The following is a 17,307-nucleotide window of genomic DNA, read 5'->3' on the forward strand; positions in this document are numbered from 1 at the left end:
CTGCTTTTCACCAGTGAATTATTCATTTTTGGTGGAAATGTGATAATATTATTCTCTGCCCACTAACTCTTTTAGTGCTGTTAGGATTCAAGGTACACTGTCTGACCTGCTTTAAAACCACAGCATTAGCACATTAAGATACAGATTTAAAACCAGGAAACATTACTGTCTTACAGAGACATAAATGCAGCATCATTTGCACACCTTAAGTTTTTCTGCTTTGAGTTTCCAGTCATTTATTTCTTCTATAAGCTGAGATTTCTCAACTTCCATTGCTCCAGCAGTTTGACTGTGCTGGCCCACAATCTGGGTCACATTATCAATTTGCTTTTGGAAGACCTCAATAATCCTTTCCTTCTCTAACACCTGCAGTTTCAGTACTTCACACTCCGACTGCACGTTGTGAAAATGGTCCTCTTCATTCTTCAGCAGCTGGAGCTCCTGCATCCTGCTACCAAGTTGTGAATGTAGCTTCTTGATTTCCTTACTGGTAACCTCAAGGGCACTCTCTTTTTCCTGCAGGCAGGCTGTCAGATTTGACACTGTCTTCTCAGCTGTCTCCAAATCGGTCTGTTTGGCTGTCAGGTCTTCTTTAACTTTACAGAGTGTTTCCTTGGTTGACTCCAGCTGGGTAGTCAAAGAGGAGATCCTTCCAATGCTTTCATTTTTTTCCTTAATTGCAGCCATCTGAATAATAGCAATTTAAGGATTAACCAAGATAGATGTTTATTTCTACCTTTAGAATTTCCTGTCACATTTCTAGTTTTCTATAGTTCACCTTAAACATCTGAGATTTACAGAAAAATTAAGTCAGCATGGTCTAGTCTACAATGACTGTGTGATTCTTCTGGTTTTCTTTCCTCTTTCTCCATTTTAATAAAGCAAGTATTGCTTAGCATATTGGTTTTTAGTCATTGAAAATGAAAAATGTTAAACTGATGTAAAAAAATGTGAATGTACTAGCAATGATGGTATAAAATTTAGAGCAGTTGAGGCTAAAGAACTTTAAGTGTTAAAACTTGACTGACTGCACTGTAAGTTGGGAAAAAAAGGTATGTACATGAACAATTTATTACTGATTTTATTCCTGCAGGCAGTAATGTGTACAATTTAAAGCACAAAGTACCGTGACTCAGGAACTGCTAAAAGTACAAAATAGAAGAAAAAAATAAACTTCCTGGTAGTAGGATTTTAAAGAAAAAATAATGGATTGAGAAAATGCAGAACAATGTGTGAGGTAGCACAAGTCTGTGGTTTGGTAGTAATAAAGGAAATAACTTGATCTTTAATCATAATGTAAAGTGGGTTACCTAATTACAGCTTATTTTTGAGGGGCTGAAGTCTTGAAGAAAGGGGATTGTCAAGTCAGTGTCTAGGAATCTACTTTGTCAAAAGTAATTCTTTCTGACATAGCCACTGCATTCAGCTTAGGGTTACAAACACAAACATCATTATATTTTCATTAAGCACTACATAAAGTAAGGCATTACGAAGGCCTTTAATTTACTAATTATTTTTACAGAAGTGCTCACTACCAAAAATACTACCTTCAGTAGATTGTTTGTTAGGTCTGGCAGCATCAAGCTTTCTGGAAACTTACAAAATATTTTGAAGGTTTACAGTCAAAATCAAACATGCTATCAGAAAAACATTCATTTTTTTCTAAGGCTTGTATGTCAAAAATTAAAATTAAAAGTAACACTCCTACTTCCTCATTCAGTAAAGAGAAAGGAAGGCCGGACAGGTCAGATTAATAGAAAAAAAATGCAAATTCTGACTGTCATGTATCTGTTTTTGGAAGGGAAATTTAGCATATGAGCTCCAGAGGCCTCTCAAGCACAGTAACCACAGTTACAGTATTTCTATCTGAAGTACAGCCCCCAGTGGGTGCACTTTCTGTCCCCAACACTATCACACTGCAGTTGGTCACCAACCTGGCACTCCATTTGTCTATGACACTCAGTCCTCATTTCCTTCACGGTGTTTTCCATGCGCTGCAATTGCATGGTTTTGCTGTCTAGTCGTCTTCTCAGGCGGTCAATCGCGACGCTGTTCTCTGTGTTCCGATCCCAAAATCGCTTGTTCTGCTCTTTTTCTAGACTTAGTTCTATCTCTTTTTTATGAAGTTCAGTCTACAAGAAATTGAACCACATTTAACATTTTTTTTGTTCTTTCTCATAAAATTAGCAACACTCAATTACACGATTACATATCCAAATAAGGACTACTGCATGGATTTACACTTGGCAGAAGACAGGAATATTGACTAAACTAGTTTGATACCTTCTACACGTCTTCTTCCAACAACACAGTAACTTTCAACTTCATATTTTGCTGCTATATTTATTCTGAAGCATGTTACATCTCAGCATGGAAGTCTTTCATATATATCTATCCCAAAACCAGTATAAGCTACAAAATGCAAAAAAGGTTATATTGTGTCAACATCAAATGAAAAGCAATGAAGCACTACATTACACACCAAGGAAGGCTGTTCTTGATAAATATCCATCTTTAATACTAATAAGAGTTGTTCATTGCTTGTTTCATTCCATGCAGTAATTTGTCGTGTTCTCCAGAGCTTAAATGTTTTCCACCTCATAATCCTAACATACATAAACCTAACAGTACATAATTGAGATTATAAATGAAAATATTAAAAATACTGACATACACATTTCAGAGCTACTCATTCCAAAAATATGCATTTAAAACGTGCCAAAACTGAATTATCAATAGGCATTCTGCTAACCGTAACTTTTGCTGTTGTTAACTATCTGCATATGGTTAAAACTGAAGAACTAAGTAGGAAGCTCAGGGAATGCAGAATGAAAACCTGAGCTGAAGACACAGAAACAAAAGGAATCCTAAAATTAGATTCTTAACCTTCAGTTATGCAATGATTATTCTGGCTCCAGTCTCCTCTGTAGCTAGGTACAATCTGTAGGAAAAGATTTACACTAACATATTCTTGAACAGAACACCATATGTAATGGAATAATTCCAACATCTCCTTCAGAAGCACTGTGACACTAACTGGGCAATCCAGCCTAATGAAACCACAAACTAATACCCCAAAATTCAGTCATCAAGGAAAATCTTATCCAAGAAGAAAAGCAAGGCTAATTATACTACATGAAGCTGTGTGGGATGAAACCAACCTCAAGTGGCAAACTCTTTTTATACTGTACATTCAATTTGTGAATATTGTCAGTCAGTTTCAAAGGAATGTTTACTGCTGTTAGGAAAATCCCTGACATGTCTTGCAAAATATGCATTAAAGGACCAAGGTTCCTTAACAGAGGGATTTAAACTGTGAGGTTAAAGTGAAGGTGACTCAGGATCTTTAATATGATTTGCATAGGATTCAAGGATTTTGAATTTATGACAAAGTTCATCTTAATTCTGAATGTCCTGCGTTGCTAATGGCAAAAGCCTTTAGGAAACATAGCTAATCAAATTTCTAGTAAAAAATAATCTTCGAACTTAATTTTAAGGGGACTGCCGCACTTTGGAAACAAGCAAAGTACAGATCTGAACACCAGCCGTAAGGAGAACCTTTTCGAAAGCAAGCTTTTTTTCAATACTATCACTTGTTTTTACCAACAACTGATGAAGCCTGTCATTCAGATTTCCAGTTTCTTGGCTGCATTGATCTCGTTCTGTCTGAGCTTCTGCTATCTCAGAACGAGCTAGATGCAACCGCTTCGCAAGATCTTCAATCTAGAATAAAGACAAATATTGATTAAGAATTATCTTAATGTATTCTATTTTAAATAGTACGTTGGATTTCTTCTAGGTTTTCTTCTAGATTTTACTCAAAAGAAGTCTAAATGCCATCTTTTGCCTCAGCAGAGCTATTCCCTAGGTGTTCTCTGAATTGTGTTGTCTTCTTTCAGTGATTAAGCTCAATTTCATTGCAGAGTTAACTGAGGTTCCCAAGAATGAATTGGCTTCCACCTTGATCCACAGCTCTTCAAAAATTCCTTACCTACACTGTAAACATTGAATGGAATGGGAAAAGAGCCACTTTAGAAAAAAGAAAAAAGTTCAAGGTTCTTGCTTGGTTTGCAGTACTACTATTTAGAAAAGCCAATATAATGCAAGTATAATTAAAATGCAATTTACATGGAATCATCAATGAGAAAATACACAAAATCTTCTAAAGTCCTCTTCTAATAAACACTTAGGATCTGCAAGTTCTCTTTTGGCTAACATTGACTAGTAATGGACCATTTATGCAGGGCTAGACCCAAAACCTCGTGCCCTTCACCAAACGGGGGCTTGGGAACATCAGAATGATATGGGACAACACTGTCAAGGAAAAAGTTTTTTTTCACCAAAATCAGGTAAAATCACAAATCTTCTCTTCCTAGAGCTCCAATGCCTAAGCAGCAGCAGGACATTATCAGGACCTTTTCTTCCTGTAATTGCCTGAGGTAATTTTCAAAAGGGGTTTCTCTCATCTTGTGGAGCCCTCCATCAGGAGAAATCTCAGTAAATCCTAGATTAGTTCTCCCTAAAACCCACCTTACACAACTACTCCATATTTCCACAGAAAATCTCAGCCTGAAGTACACCCTCTGCAGAGCTCAACAGCTGTGTACAACATTACCAACAGGGCTTCCACAAACAGTGACAGAAAAAGCTGTCCGCACACAGGGCCTTTCCTATACAATTAAGTTAATTTATGGATTATTTGGTCCCAAGCATATATTCAGTCATATTCACTTTCTGTTTAATGATACAGGGAAGTTCTTCAGACACACCTAGGCCTAACAGCAGGTTTTATATAGCTAAGGCAGGGAGGTATATTGCTTCACTATGAATACATCAAGAACTCTACAGGCAAACACATTTTGCTCCCATTGGTAGTCACTTTCAATGAAAGGATGCAGCTTCTGGCAGTGTATGAGATGATGGACCAGTCTACACCACTTTGTAATAAATATATTGACATAGGCATATTCAAACAGAACACTTACATATTTACATTTATATCCACTGAGTACCAGATTTTCTGACTGCTGAAACTATTTGGTATCAACAACTTAAACTGGCTTTAGGCCCTTGAAAATTTTTAGTGTTGAGGTGTTTTCCTACCAGAGAAGCTGCAGAGGAACGCTTGTTGTAAAAGAGAGACGTACAGTAAAAGCTTTATTTAGATCCTCTCTTGCACCTTCCCAGGAATGACAGTCTAAGATCAAATGATCTCCAGCTATCAGCTTGTCTCTCACTAAGTTCTACCTCTGCAATTCAGTGTATTACACTTGCTATTCAAAAGCAATTTTTATTGGACCAAGTATTATATTCTTTTATAGATATATAAACCCAATGTGGAGTTGGTAGACTGTGAAAAATAGTCTTAAATTGATTCCCAGTTTCCAATTTTACATCTGTTACGAGGTAAACATTATGAAAGGGAACATGCCCAAGGAATATACACTACAGTTGTAGCTATATATGTGACACAACTCTATGCTGTGTGCTGCATGATTTAAATCAAAAGAACTCGGGTAAGTAGACCTAACATGAAAAGCATACCGTACATTGTACTCCTCCTTGAGGATGAAATACAGTAATGGAGATTAATTTACAAATTTTCCATAGTTTGGTCACGACACTGTGAAAAGTCACTTTTGGAACTGACTAGTGTAAGTTTTGATACATGTGAATCAATGGAATTGATAGAAGTGGAAACCTACAAAAACAATAAAAACCAATGTCCCTCCTGCTCTGCTTTATAGTGCAAGCACACATACACCATGGGTCCACAGTCTTGACCTGCACATACCTGCCATTCCATTCCCAGACCTTTTTGGATCAGAGACTACCAGCTCTGCCAAACTTCATGGCACTCCTGTGACCTGAACTTTCCCTTTCCAATAGTATGTAGGAGAAGGATGCCTAAATCCTCATGACTTGTAATCTAAGCTGGATTTGGATCCATTAAGCATTTCTGCGTGGGTCAGCTCCACTGATTTTTAAAGGGACTGGACAGCAACTGTTTTCAGGTAATTTTCTAAAAAACCCATAGATTATCTTTCACCAAAAGTAAGAAAGAACTTAAAGATACTGAAATGGTTTATAAAACTGGAATCCAAAGCAGTGAAATAAGTGAAAGACACAATGGATGAGATACAGAAACTGGATATAAAATCCTGCAGTTAGTGACATGGCAGAGATTCTGTGGTGGGACTGTTAAGAAGTTCCCTCCATTTGTCTGCAGTAATTCCCAGCTGTACTACCTGGAAAAAAGTTGTTGTTTGGGGAAAAGCATGGTTAAAAACAGTTTGTCAAGACTAATGTTTTCTAATAGGATTAAGAAATGGTCTGAACACACAGGTGCTGTCCAACCTCCCTTTTTTACCTATTTATATCCTACTGAAAAGAAGCCTTTGGATTTCAATGAATGATAAAGATTCCTAACTCTCAATGGGGCATCCCCGGGCACCTGAATTCTTCTCAGGAGCTGCTGTAATCTCTATGATCATCCTTGCATTTATCAAAACAAAGTTACCAAATATTTTTTCTGGGCAGTACAACTTAAATGAGGAGCTACTTTTACTGCCTGTTTTTTGCTCATATATTCTCTAGTAGTATGGTGGAACAATGTTCTTGTCATGCATGTCCAACTGATGTTTGTAGAGCAGAATCATTTTAAGTATTTTCAGAAGGCACCATTTATGGTATCCTCTCAATACATTCGGCTAAGTTATTTTGTGTTCAGTAAGGTTTGCAAAGCGATTTTGTGTTAGAGAAAGAGAACTTGTTCTTAAAGAATAATACAGAGAAGCACAGTTAAGGATAATGTAATTTATCTTCTTGTTCACACAATTTTTCTGAAGCAATCCCTTATCAAAAGACTTTCCTTATTTATCTGGAACATTTTAGATATCTATATATACAGTTTCATTAGCACTAATGTTAACACAGAAATTCATACACACCTTGTCTTCATATATCCTCTTAGCTTCTTGTAATTCAGAATGCAGCTGAGAAACTGTAGATTCCAGGTGACTCACTTGATGTGCATGCACTGAATTTTGTTTTCTTGTTTGTTCCCTAAGAAAAGTTTCAGGTGCAGCAATTAGAAACTGTAAGAACCATGAAAGCATGAAACATTTGTGATTGCTTTCACTGCAATCAGTATGATCACTGAAATTTACTGTTTTAAAGTATGATTATCATTCACAGTGGGATCACATAAAATTTATGACTTCTGGTTAGATTTGCTCTCTGATATGTGTATCACATAAAATTACATAAACTGAAACATCGATGCATTTATTCCTGATAATAACTCATTCATTCTCAAGCAAGTTTTAAGAAAGCTAAACCTGCTTTCAAACCTACTCCAACTATTCTATGAGCAGAACAGAGAAGCATTTTGCTATCAGCTATTCAGTCTCAACTATGTAAGTCATACATTAATGCATACCGATATTTAATCTCATCTTAAGTTTGTAACACTGCATGGCATGTCCTCATTTTTTTAACTGACACACTCAACACTGATTTCTGACTCATCAAGTGGTCGGTGAGAATTAAGTGTCCTTTAATTCTCACTCTATTGTTAACGAAGTCAACGATACCAACACAGCTATTTACCCAAAATGAGTATTACCCCTTCTTTAAAATTACTATTCATTACTATTTGTACATATACGCAAACAACGTAAATGTTTAGCCATTCTTGTGATTCAACTGATAATGCAACTGGAAATTAATTTTGTATCTGAATCTACAAAACATTTAGAAAGAAAGAAGAAAAAATGCAGTCACCTAAAACTGCACTCAGCCACAGCTCTTCTATTACATACTCTTTCATCCCTTAATGCAAGCCATGTACTCTGCAAAAACTGTTCACAACTCAGACAGCAGAGATTCATCATTCCAAAAACTGGTGGCAAGAACAGAGCTGTCAGCTCAAGCCAGTTTGAACTTCCACTGACTTTGCTGGCCTTACTCTCCTGAACCACAGCAGTCTGAGAAGAGAACCAGCCCTAGTCTCCCAATTCTCAGTCTGCTTAATGCATGGCTATTTTGCCTCCCCTCTATACAGCATGGTTTAATATTTTTTTCCCCCTTTTTGTCTTCATTCCGTAACTTAGGCGAAGAGTGCTTAACTCTTTAAATAAAGGCAATACAAAACAAAAGCACAGGGCAGAGAGTAGAATATACTAGCAGCATGAGGCTTCTCCCAAATTAAGGTCAGTCTTAACATTTTCTATACTATAACCAAAAAACATACTATCTCCATCTGGCTTTGGATACTATCTGCATAGCTGCGTACACCGTGTGCTTTATCGGTTAGTGCTGCCACCTCCTGTTCACACTCACTTATAAACTGCTTGATCCCATCTCATAAAGAACACAGTGGTTATAATTTTAATCTTGGCAAAAAGTAACTTCACCACTGAGAAGGTAATGGGATTTTTCAGTAGTCAGAAATATAATATTTTTTATGTTCTATTCTGAATGAAATACCATGTTTTGAATTACCAACCTTTTTGAACAGCTTACTGTATAATTCAGGTGGATAGCTGGGGAAATCAGGACTTCTTGAACAAGGAAGGACAACGCTCTTGGTGGAATTAGGAAGAAAAAGCTGATGTAACTGCTCTAGTGGTTACTTTCAATCTTTTTCCTTTAACGGTGGAACTAGGCTGCCAACAAATTCTACATGTCAACCTAAGTGACCAGTGACACTTACAAAAGTGAGGTGTACAGATTCTTCCAAAATAGTATTTTTTGAGGCAGTACGTAAAAGAAGAAATTGTCAGCACAAGATCAAATAAACATCTGGAATGGGAGAAAATTTATTAGGTCCTCAAAAACATTGCTTGCTGCCCCTCAGCCACTCCCCATCGCACCTTCATCAGAAAAGAATTATTTGTGGAACATGCGAAAACACATCTATTTGTTTTATGAATAAATAAATGAAGAACAGGTACCTATTTTGATGTTGCTGAAGCAAAAGTTGTTTTTGGGTCTGTGAATCTTTTTTCAATGACTCAAGTTCTTCTTCCACCTATTGTAAACAGATGACAATGCTAAATCCTAAAGAAAAGATGGTCTAAACAGTAGTTTTCAAAGCGTAATTTCCTTCCTTTTCGTTCCACATTGAACTGTGAAAACGTGTACAATACAGGTTAAATTCCAGCGATAAACCCGATCTCAAGTTGGGGACTGCGCAGAAGACTGGCATACCAGCACCTGCCACCTTAACTGTGAAGCAGCATTTGTACCCCTTTATGCCATAACCATTTCCTCAGGCCTGTTTAGATGGCAGCTCACGCAGTTTTCAAAAACATTTTCTAAAAAACAGAACACACGAGTGTTGGAAGGAAAAGCAGCACTTTCTTCACATACCAGGACAACCTTTTCTTTGAGATAGGACACCTCTGAGTCTAAATCTCGCAGGATGTCAGCAAATGCTGTGCTCAGGTTGTGGATGTGTAGGCTAGTAACGTTCTCATGCTCATAATGTTTCATGCCTGTGCTGCCTTCGTAGTCTGTTAGGTTGTCACGTAGTTCCAAAAGTACTTCCTCATGGCTGTGGACCATCTTTTTCAGATGCTCAGTTTGGCTGTCAGCCTCCCTCAGCATCTCCTCCTGCAGCTGGTTGGCAGCTTCCAGCTCTTCAATAGTACTTTTTAACTCTATTTTTACATTCTCTTGGCTCTGGGATTCCTTTTGTCTGAATTGGGAAACCAAAGAAATAGTTTAGAAAATAGGATTCCCAACATGGATTTTTATCCTGAGTAACAGGTATAACACTTATGTAGATTAACTGCTGCTTTTACAACTACATAATAAGCTGTCTTCTAAACCAAGATGCCATAGTCTCATTGCCTTCCTTCCTGAGGGCAAGTTTCTCACTTAGGAAATCTGGTGTGCCTCTTGAAGCCCATATATACATTCTCCATAACACATCTCTCTTGGCCTTCATACCTAGCATCCTGAAGCGCATCTCTTTCCAGCTGCACTTCCATCAGTTTGGTCTGCAAATCAGCAATTATCAGTCTTAAACTGATTTTCTGTTGCTCATGAAGCTCAGTGGCCTAAAGGAGAAAAAAAAAACAAACCACCAAGCTAAACCAACCCAAACACTGAACACACAACCTAAAAATATGAGGTTGAGAGGAAGCAGCGTGGGTATGGGAATTATTAAGAGGTTGGTTTTGTTTTTTTAAAAAATATTTCTTAATTAACCAGCTAGTCACAAGTGTGCTGTGGTGGACTGATGGTGCACGGAACGTGATTACAAGGATCGTGCCCACATTACTGCCCGTTCTCTATTTCTGCCTGTCAAATGGCATGTGGGAATCACGATGGCCAAGTACAATTTACAGCAACCAAGGGGCTGCTCAAAATAGCACTGGCAACACCACCACCACCACCACCTCATCTATACTTAAGAAGCTGCCCCAGATTTGCAACTCACTTCATTCAGCCTCTTCGGCACATCTCTACCTTTCTGTGAGTATTCTTCCAGAACGTTTTCCATCTTGGTTTTTTTCTCAGAATCAGTATGCATTTCATATTTGGAACAGAAGACACTACTGGGTGAACTGCTACCAATACTAGAAGAGGCTGAGTTTTCCATCACTGTGCTAAGAATGCAAGAAGCTAAAACATTCTGGTTTCCGAGAAATGAGCTAGCAGCACCTGAAAGGCAGATTAAGTGTTGAAACAAAAGAGTTGTTAGATAAGAATAAACCGTCACCTGTACAAACTGGGCATTAGTGCCTCTCAGTGCCTATCTATTGACAGTCAAACCTAAGAACTGCCTTTTCTAAGGACAACAAACCCAGGCAATTCTAGGGTTGCACATGGGGTGGGGAATGCCACAGTGTTCAGAGGACATTTTAAAACTGCTCTGCCTTTAACTTTGGCTTGTGTCAACAAGAGCTTTACAAGATGCGAGGCCTAAAGAGGATTCAACTTGAAATATGAAACAGGAACTTATGAGCACTCTTCTAAATCACATAACAAGTCTGCAAATAGTGATTTACTCCCAAATCTTGTTCTGGAATCCATTTAATACTTGCCCACATTAGGCACATTGCCACTCGGTAAAGATTCCTCACAACTTAAAGAAGGTATCACTGATTCCACTGGGAATTTGGCGATTTCTTCATGGAGTTTCAGAGCCTCTTTTGTTTGTCTTTCCAGTGCCTCCCTGCAGAACAGCACATAAAACGTTTGCTGAAAAGGCAAGATGGAATACAGAAAAGTATCCAACAGCACTGTGTCACAAATGCAAACTGAAACGAGTAACTGAAAAGAGAAGTGAAACCAAAGAATTTGTTTGGTAATGCTGTTGAATTTTCCTGGTTTGCACTTACATTTGGCAACACAGTGCCAAATCTTCAACTGCTGTAGCTCCACTGTAGTCCAGTACACTACCGTGTTTTGCCACTAGCAGGCATAATGTATAAAAGTCCAAGCAAGTAAAATAACACTTCATCAAACAAACAGAACAAAACTGGCTTATGAGAAGGGATCTCCTTTTCTTACCACGTTTTTCACCCTTGCTGGCTAGTAAAATGTTACCTTACTGACACAAAACTGTAACTTTATGGTCAAACCCACACAAATCTGTCAAATACTTCATTTGCAGGCATAACAAGAAACATCTCAGAAAACCTGTAGAATCAGAGAAGCATTTGGTTATATAAAACCTTGAGCACAGAAGGAAGGACACCTGTGCCAATTCACACCATCTTATTTTATTGAAATTGATCAGGCAACAGGTCATTCACTACATTCCTGGGGTGGGGGGGAATGTGTGTGTGTGCAAAGAAAGTAGAAAGATAAGGGTGTGGGGGTGGGGGGAAGACAAAACAAATTGTTCTGTCCAAAAGAGAAAGAAATCCAATCTAAGTAAGAATAATGGGCAAGTTTTGGCAACTCATCTATAAGCTGTAAACAGAAAAAAACTAAGAAGAAAAATGAAGAAAAAATAGCTGAGGGACAAAAAGGAATCTGAAATAATGGGAAAATATTTTAAGTGACAATTCTATAGGTGAGGGAGGAATATGAGATCAGCAGTGAGATCAGCTCCTTGTCATTTAGCATCAGTACTGTTGTGTGTACATTGCAGGACCGTGACATTGGCAAATGACCCAATTACAACACACACAGTTGATTTCTGTCCATGCAGCACTTTTTTTCACAACGCAACAAGTCCCTGTGTCTGCGCACTGCACTTGTTATGCCCCCTCTCTGCATTTGTATTAACACATCCCGATAAACCTGGATTTTCATTCTACAACATCACTGATAAAAAAGATTAGAGGATACAAATGCAAGGAGACTGCAGAGCATGGGGAAAAGCATCCTGAAGAGTCTGTTACCCTTGAAGTAGGAAGAAGGGGCATCAGCTACAGGCAAGGGTGGCAGTTCTACCAACAGTGCCCTGTTATCGCAGAGTATAACCTAAATGCATAAACAGGTTAAAAGAATGACTAGACAAATCCCCAGGACTAATAAATGTCACAGTTGGGAAAGACATTCAGATTCACTAAGTCTTTACATTCTAATTCCATGGACACTGGGATACTGAGGCAGACTAAGCAAAAATACCACTCTTTCCTGACCATTTTTCTATGCGTCTGCCACTACACACTGTTGCAATAAGCATGATGGTGAGATGACACTTCGTTTTGATCCATCAAAGTCTGAGTGAATCAATAAATCAAAGCTTTAGAATGAAAAATACCATCCCCATTCTTCTCAGTTGGCCACTAATTTTCATACTCAGTAATGATCCTTCTTTGGGAGAAACTTTCAAATATTTGATACACAATTGGATATAAAAATCACTAAATTCAAGCATCACCTTCTGGGCAGGGAAAAAAAGTATCACCCAAAACTGTAAAATCACTGAATTTCACAAGTGTTACTTTTCCAATGCTGAATGATTCTGAATCTAATAGTAGGCAGAATCCTGGAGCCATGCAAACTCATTATCAAAGCGCAGTACTATATCCTGCTGTTTGTGCAGAAATCCCATTGCCAGCAGGAAGAATGCATTCCACTGTGGACAGAAAGTAAGCTATTATCCTGGCACACAAATTACAATGATCAGTGTAATTCATCTTTCACTGCAGAGTGCCTTGGACACCCATACCCTTAAATTTTGTGTTCTTATCTTTCCTGTCACATTAGTGTAACAAACTACACCTTAGGAATCTGCTGGCTTTCATTTTCAGTGAGTGTACTCTTTACTGTAATGACAGATAGCAGGCACAGGAATTTCTCTGATAACAAACAAAACCCACGTACTACCTTAATTCCTGGATATTCTCATTCATTGTAACAGCGCCTGTGAAGAAAAAGATGTGCCTTTATTTCCCAATATATCAAAAATCAACTTTATGTAATAAGAAATTAATATTGCCCACCTAATTTTAATACTGTAGGAGGAATTAAAGGATACTGAGTGACACAGTTCCTCTCCGTTTTAAAGCCTTATGCTTTGTTTTGGCAGGGTAACACAGATGCAGGCTTCTGTAAGTACTTGTTAGCATCACCTGTTAAGTTTTGCAACAATTAAGTGGCAAATCCTATAAACTACCAGCCTTCTATGATGTTTCCAGACACAGAATTTCTCTACAAAACCCCCCAGAGATGAGATTTCTATAAATGTCTGCCATGACCTCATCTACAATTGTTGCCTATCTCAATCTGCTTGATTAAAGCCAAATGACCTTTTTCCTCACAAAAACACTTTTGGAGGTGCCCAAAAGAAAAGAAAAACTGAAGTCTGGGGCAAGCCCAAGTCGGCAAGTCTAGACTTGTATGCCTTGAGTTTTGGGAGTGTGATTGCTATTAACAGCACTTTGGGGACAAGTCTGTGAACCTTTTTCTCAGGCAATTAAACCCCAAAAAAAGGAAACAACGAAAAAAAATTTATTACCCAGGGCTAGCTTTGATCTGGATGGTATCTGATGGGATTTTATTTACACTATTTGGATTTTCCCAAGTGACTGGTCCTCTGGAAGACACAGGACTAAACTGGAAGTCAAGAGGTAGCTGCAACAGCAGTTTCTGTACTGTGGATAATTTGACACCTTCAATATACCCTTTTGGTTGAAGAAGGGCACCATGGGTGCTTCCTAAGGTCACATAATGAAGAGAAGCTGAGCCCTTTATCCCACCCCCAAGCACCAGAAATGCTTCCTTAAAATCAAAACATTGCCTCCAACCCTCACATAGTTCAACTGCCCCACAAGGCCAGGACCATGCCGGGCTGGTGCCTGCGGGGCTCCCCAGCGGTGACACATGCAGGCCTGGCCTGTCACCCAAATGCGGAGTAAGAAAACTCCTTAACACCAAAGTAGCATTAAAAAGCAAACATTCTTTATTGCAGCACTGGATGCATGGGGGATTCTTCCACCTAATATGCGTGCCCTGTGTTACATTCAGGCAAGATTATATAGATCGTTCATATGTTTATGCATTACGTTTCTCAGAAAAATCATACATATTCATTCAGCAAGCAGTATTCTGTTAATTAAGCATCACAAATGCTCCCTGCAGTATTTTAAAGAGTCTTATCAGGGTTTCAAACAGTCGACCCTGTAGTAATCGGCTCACAGAGAACAACTGAACCTCCATTTGCTTTCCCTACATGAACTTGTCTTGACCACAGTTCAACTTCTTTTAGTCCATCTGGTTTCAACTCTGGCTTCGCCAGAAGATCTTTTGTCTTAGTTCCTTCTTGGACTGATTAACCTTCCCTTAACAGTATGAAGTTGCACAACAAACGTTTGATGGTAATCATCCACAGTAATTACACTGAAACAAACAATACAGGGTAACAGACCAAAGGTCCACAGCATGCAGGCACCCTGCCTTTCCCAGGTCCCTCCAGCCTCTATAAAACACCTCAGCTCTGAGGGGCTTTACCTCACCGGGCCGTGTGCCCGCTGCTGTCTCCCCAGAAAGGCCGCTCCCTCATGGGGAGGGGAACCATCTTGCCCCATCTCCGGCCTCCTCACGAGGCAAGGGCCGTCCCACGGCTGCGACCCGATCCTCTGGGATCTCAGCGGGGCCTCGGGGAAGCCGTGGGGGAGAGCGCAGCCCAGGCACCAGCCCCCAGCCACAAAATGGCGGCTCACGCGTGCCCCCCTCAGGCTGCGTACGCTGGAGTTAAGCCGCCCTGAGGGGCGCTGGGGTGTTACGGCAGGTGAGATGGCGTTGCTTAAAGCTAGCGATAAAAATCCTCTCATAGGGGTGCTGGGGAGGGTCTGGGTTATCTTTCTCATGGTGTTTGGGGGAAGTGTGTGTGAGCAGACTGAAGGCAGAAGTTGGGGTGGGGAGGCTTCCTCCTGCCAGAGAGGCCTTTTCTTCCCCACAATACAGTTCAGAAAGAAAAATTAAGACCTTGTAATTTTTACACCAGTCTTTTCAGAGGTGAAATGTTTTTTGAATTCCCAAAGATGACTGCCTCACTGGTATTTTCAATTTTCAGTGAGAGAATGCGTGCAGAGACAAGAGACAGTCTCTTTACTTCAGCAAAGAAAATGATATGGCTGACTGTCGCATTTTGCATCTTTATTTAAGGAGTGAACACGCAAGTGTCAACATGCTGTCCCTATTTTCAAGTTATTCAGAAAAACAGCTAACAGCTTATACCAGGCTCACCATGTTACAAGTTTCCAGGGACAGGTGTATGAACCAGGCCCAAAACAAAATCATCAGAGAGCTGGAGGTCTGAACAAACCAAACCGAGATCCTGAGCAAATTCAGGAGACAAGACATATCTATTTAAATACCTGACTAAGAAGAAAACCACATAACTATTCCTCAATGGAGAGCACACCATTTTAATTTAGAAAAGATGCAAAACCATTCATCTAGTTCTTAAAGACAAAGGATAGAAAGTGAATTTTATGTGCACTACTTCAGACTAAGGGAAGAAAAGGAAGAATTAACCAGTTGAAAAAAGACCTCTCCTAACTGCTCCATGCTGCAGAGTTGTCAGTGCATCGACAGCAAAAAAACACACACAGAGCATGAAAAACAGCTTGAGGAAAGAAGGACTTTATATTGCACTACCCAGAAAAAGAGGCAGCACCGAAAAGCAGTATTTTTCTTCTGTCCGCAGAGAAAAGAGGCAAAGGACTTTACAGGTAAATATGCTATACAATATCTTAAAGCCAGGTTTCAATGCTCAGTCTCAGGTGTTAAGGAAGCATGAAAACTCCCGTGGGAGGCAGCCCACGCCTACCTGTGACAGACAGCGGTGAGGTTTGTCTCCCCTGGGTTTTGGACGGCGCGCTGAGGTTTTGCTCCTTGCTGCAGGGCTGGCAGTGGAGGGGAGCACTGATCATCTCGTATTCCTTCCTGGGTCCACCGAGCTGCGGGCTGCACATTCAGCTCCCGAACCTGCCCCCCGAGCGGTGGGGAGCCACCAGCCCCTGACCCCTAGCCCCTTTACCCGACTCGGTAGCCTTGGGAACAAACTCCTCCCTGTGGAGCTGATCATGTGCATGAGGTGGGAGCCAATAAATGCTGCATCCAGCGTTTGATTTCTCCGCAAATTGTCATTCAAAGTCGGCTACAGGGGGGGAAACTTGATAGCTTTTCCCCATCAGGGCCCGGGCGCGTCGTCGCTTTGTGCGGAGCATTACCTTTCTTGGAAAAAGGTGCCCGTTTTGTCTAGTGTTTTTTGGGAGTTTAGGTCCTGAGCACCCCAGCCTCTTTGTTGCTTCGACCTGCTAATCCTGAAACGGCAGTTACAACCTGGGGACAGAATAACTCTTGTGGGATGTAATTCCTGAATAACTTTTCTTCTATTTGGGGAGTATCTTTGAGAAGAAAAACCTAAGAATCACTACAGGTTTGCCAGAAAGAGGCAAATATAAAGTTCTTAAGTTTAAAATGATCCATTACTCCCACAGAGAGGACTATGCGCGGTGCAAGGGTAATACAGCTTTTGAGGAAGGTAATGGAGTAATTTGTGCCAGCAGAGGCGCTGCTTCTAAAATACCAGGGCCATATCCACCAGCCATTTCAGATTTGGTTAAAGGAATTAATAGTGGCTTTAACTGTTAAATATTCAATTATTTTTGGGGACACCCCACCCCTCCAGAAACTAATCTGTGTGAACCTCCCATGTTTCTGCATATGCCACATATCAAAAATAAAGGTCTACAGAATTTGACCTGCTCTTTACAAGATGAGCTCAGACACGGGGCTGTGTCATCACAGCTTGCTGTGGTCTCCAGCCTTACAGTAACAGCATCTGGCCATGGTGTCTCAGGTGACTTCAGCTGTAATGCATCTTGC

The 17,307-nt window shown here is 39.8% G+C and overlaps 1 protein-coding gene across 9 annotated transcripts in view; it reads right to left on the bottom strand.

The window, feature by feature from the left end:
* CCDC158 (coiled-coil domain containing 158) overlaps positions 1-16,455 on the bottom strand; it is a 60,146-nt gene extending 43,691 nt beyond the window's left edge. For all 9 annotated transcript variants that reach the window (XR_008824407.1, XR_008824404.1, XR_008824415.1 and 6 more), the window contains exons 1-11: positions 16,247-16,455; positions 13,300-13,336; positions 11,058-11,188; positions 10,451-10,674; positions 9,958-10,067; positions 9,376-9,703; positions 8,958-9,034; positions 6,951-7,065; positions 3,604-3,723; positions 1,935-2,132; positions 205-687 (exon numbers count right to left, since the gene is read on the bottom strand). Coding sequence is in view for 5 of the 9 variants with exons in the window: in XM_056354859.1 (XP_056210834.1) it covers positions 205-687; positions 1,935-2,132; positions 3,604-3,723; positions 6,951-7,065; positions 8,958-9,034; positions 9,376-9,703; positions 9,958-10,067; positions 10,451-10,674; positions 11,058-11,188; positions 13,300-13,336; positions 16,247-16,391 (1,968 nt within the window). In the remaining 4 variants the exon portion in view is untranslated. The remainder of the gene's footprint in view (positions 1-204; positions 688-1,934; positions 2,133-3,603; positions 3,724-6,950; positions 7,066-8,957; positions 9,035-9,375; positions 9,704-9,957; positions 10,068-10,450; positions 10,675-11,057; positions 11,189-13,299; positions 13,337-16,246) is intronic.
* Between the last annotated feature and the right edge of the window lie 852 nt (positions 16,456-17,307).

The sequence above is a fragment of the Falco biarmicus genome, chromosome 1, assembly GCF_023638135.1.
Source record: "Falco biarmicus isolate bFalBia1 chromosome 1, bFalBia1.pri, whole genome shotgun sequence".
Classification (NCBI taxonomy): Eukaryota; Metazoa; Chordata; class Aves; order Falconiformes; family Falconidae; genus Falco; species Falco biarmicus.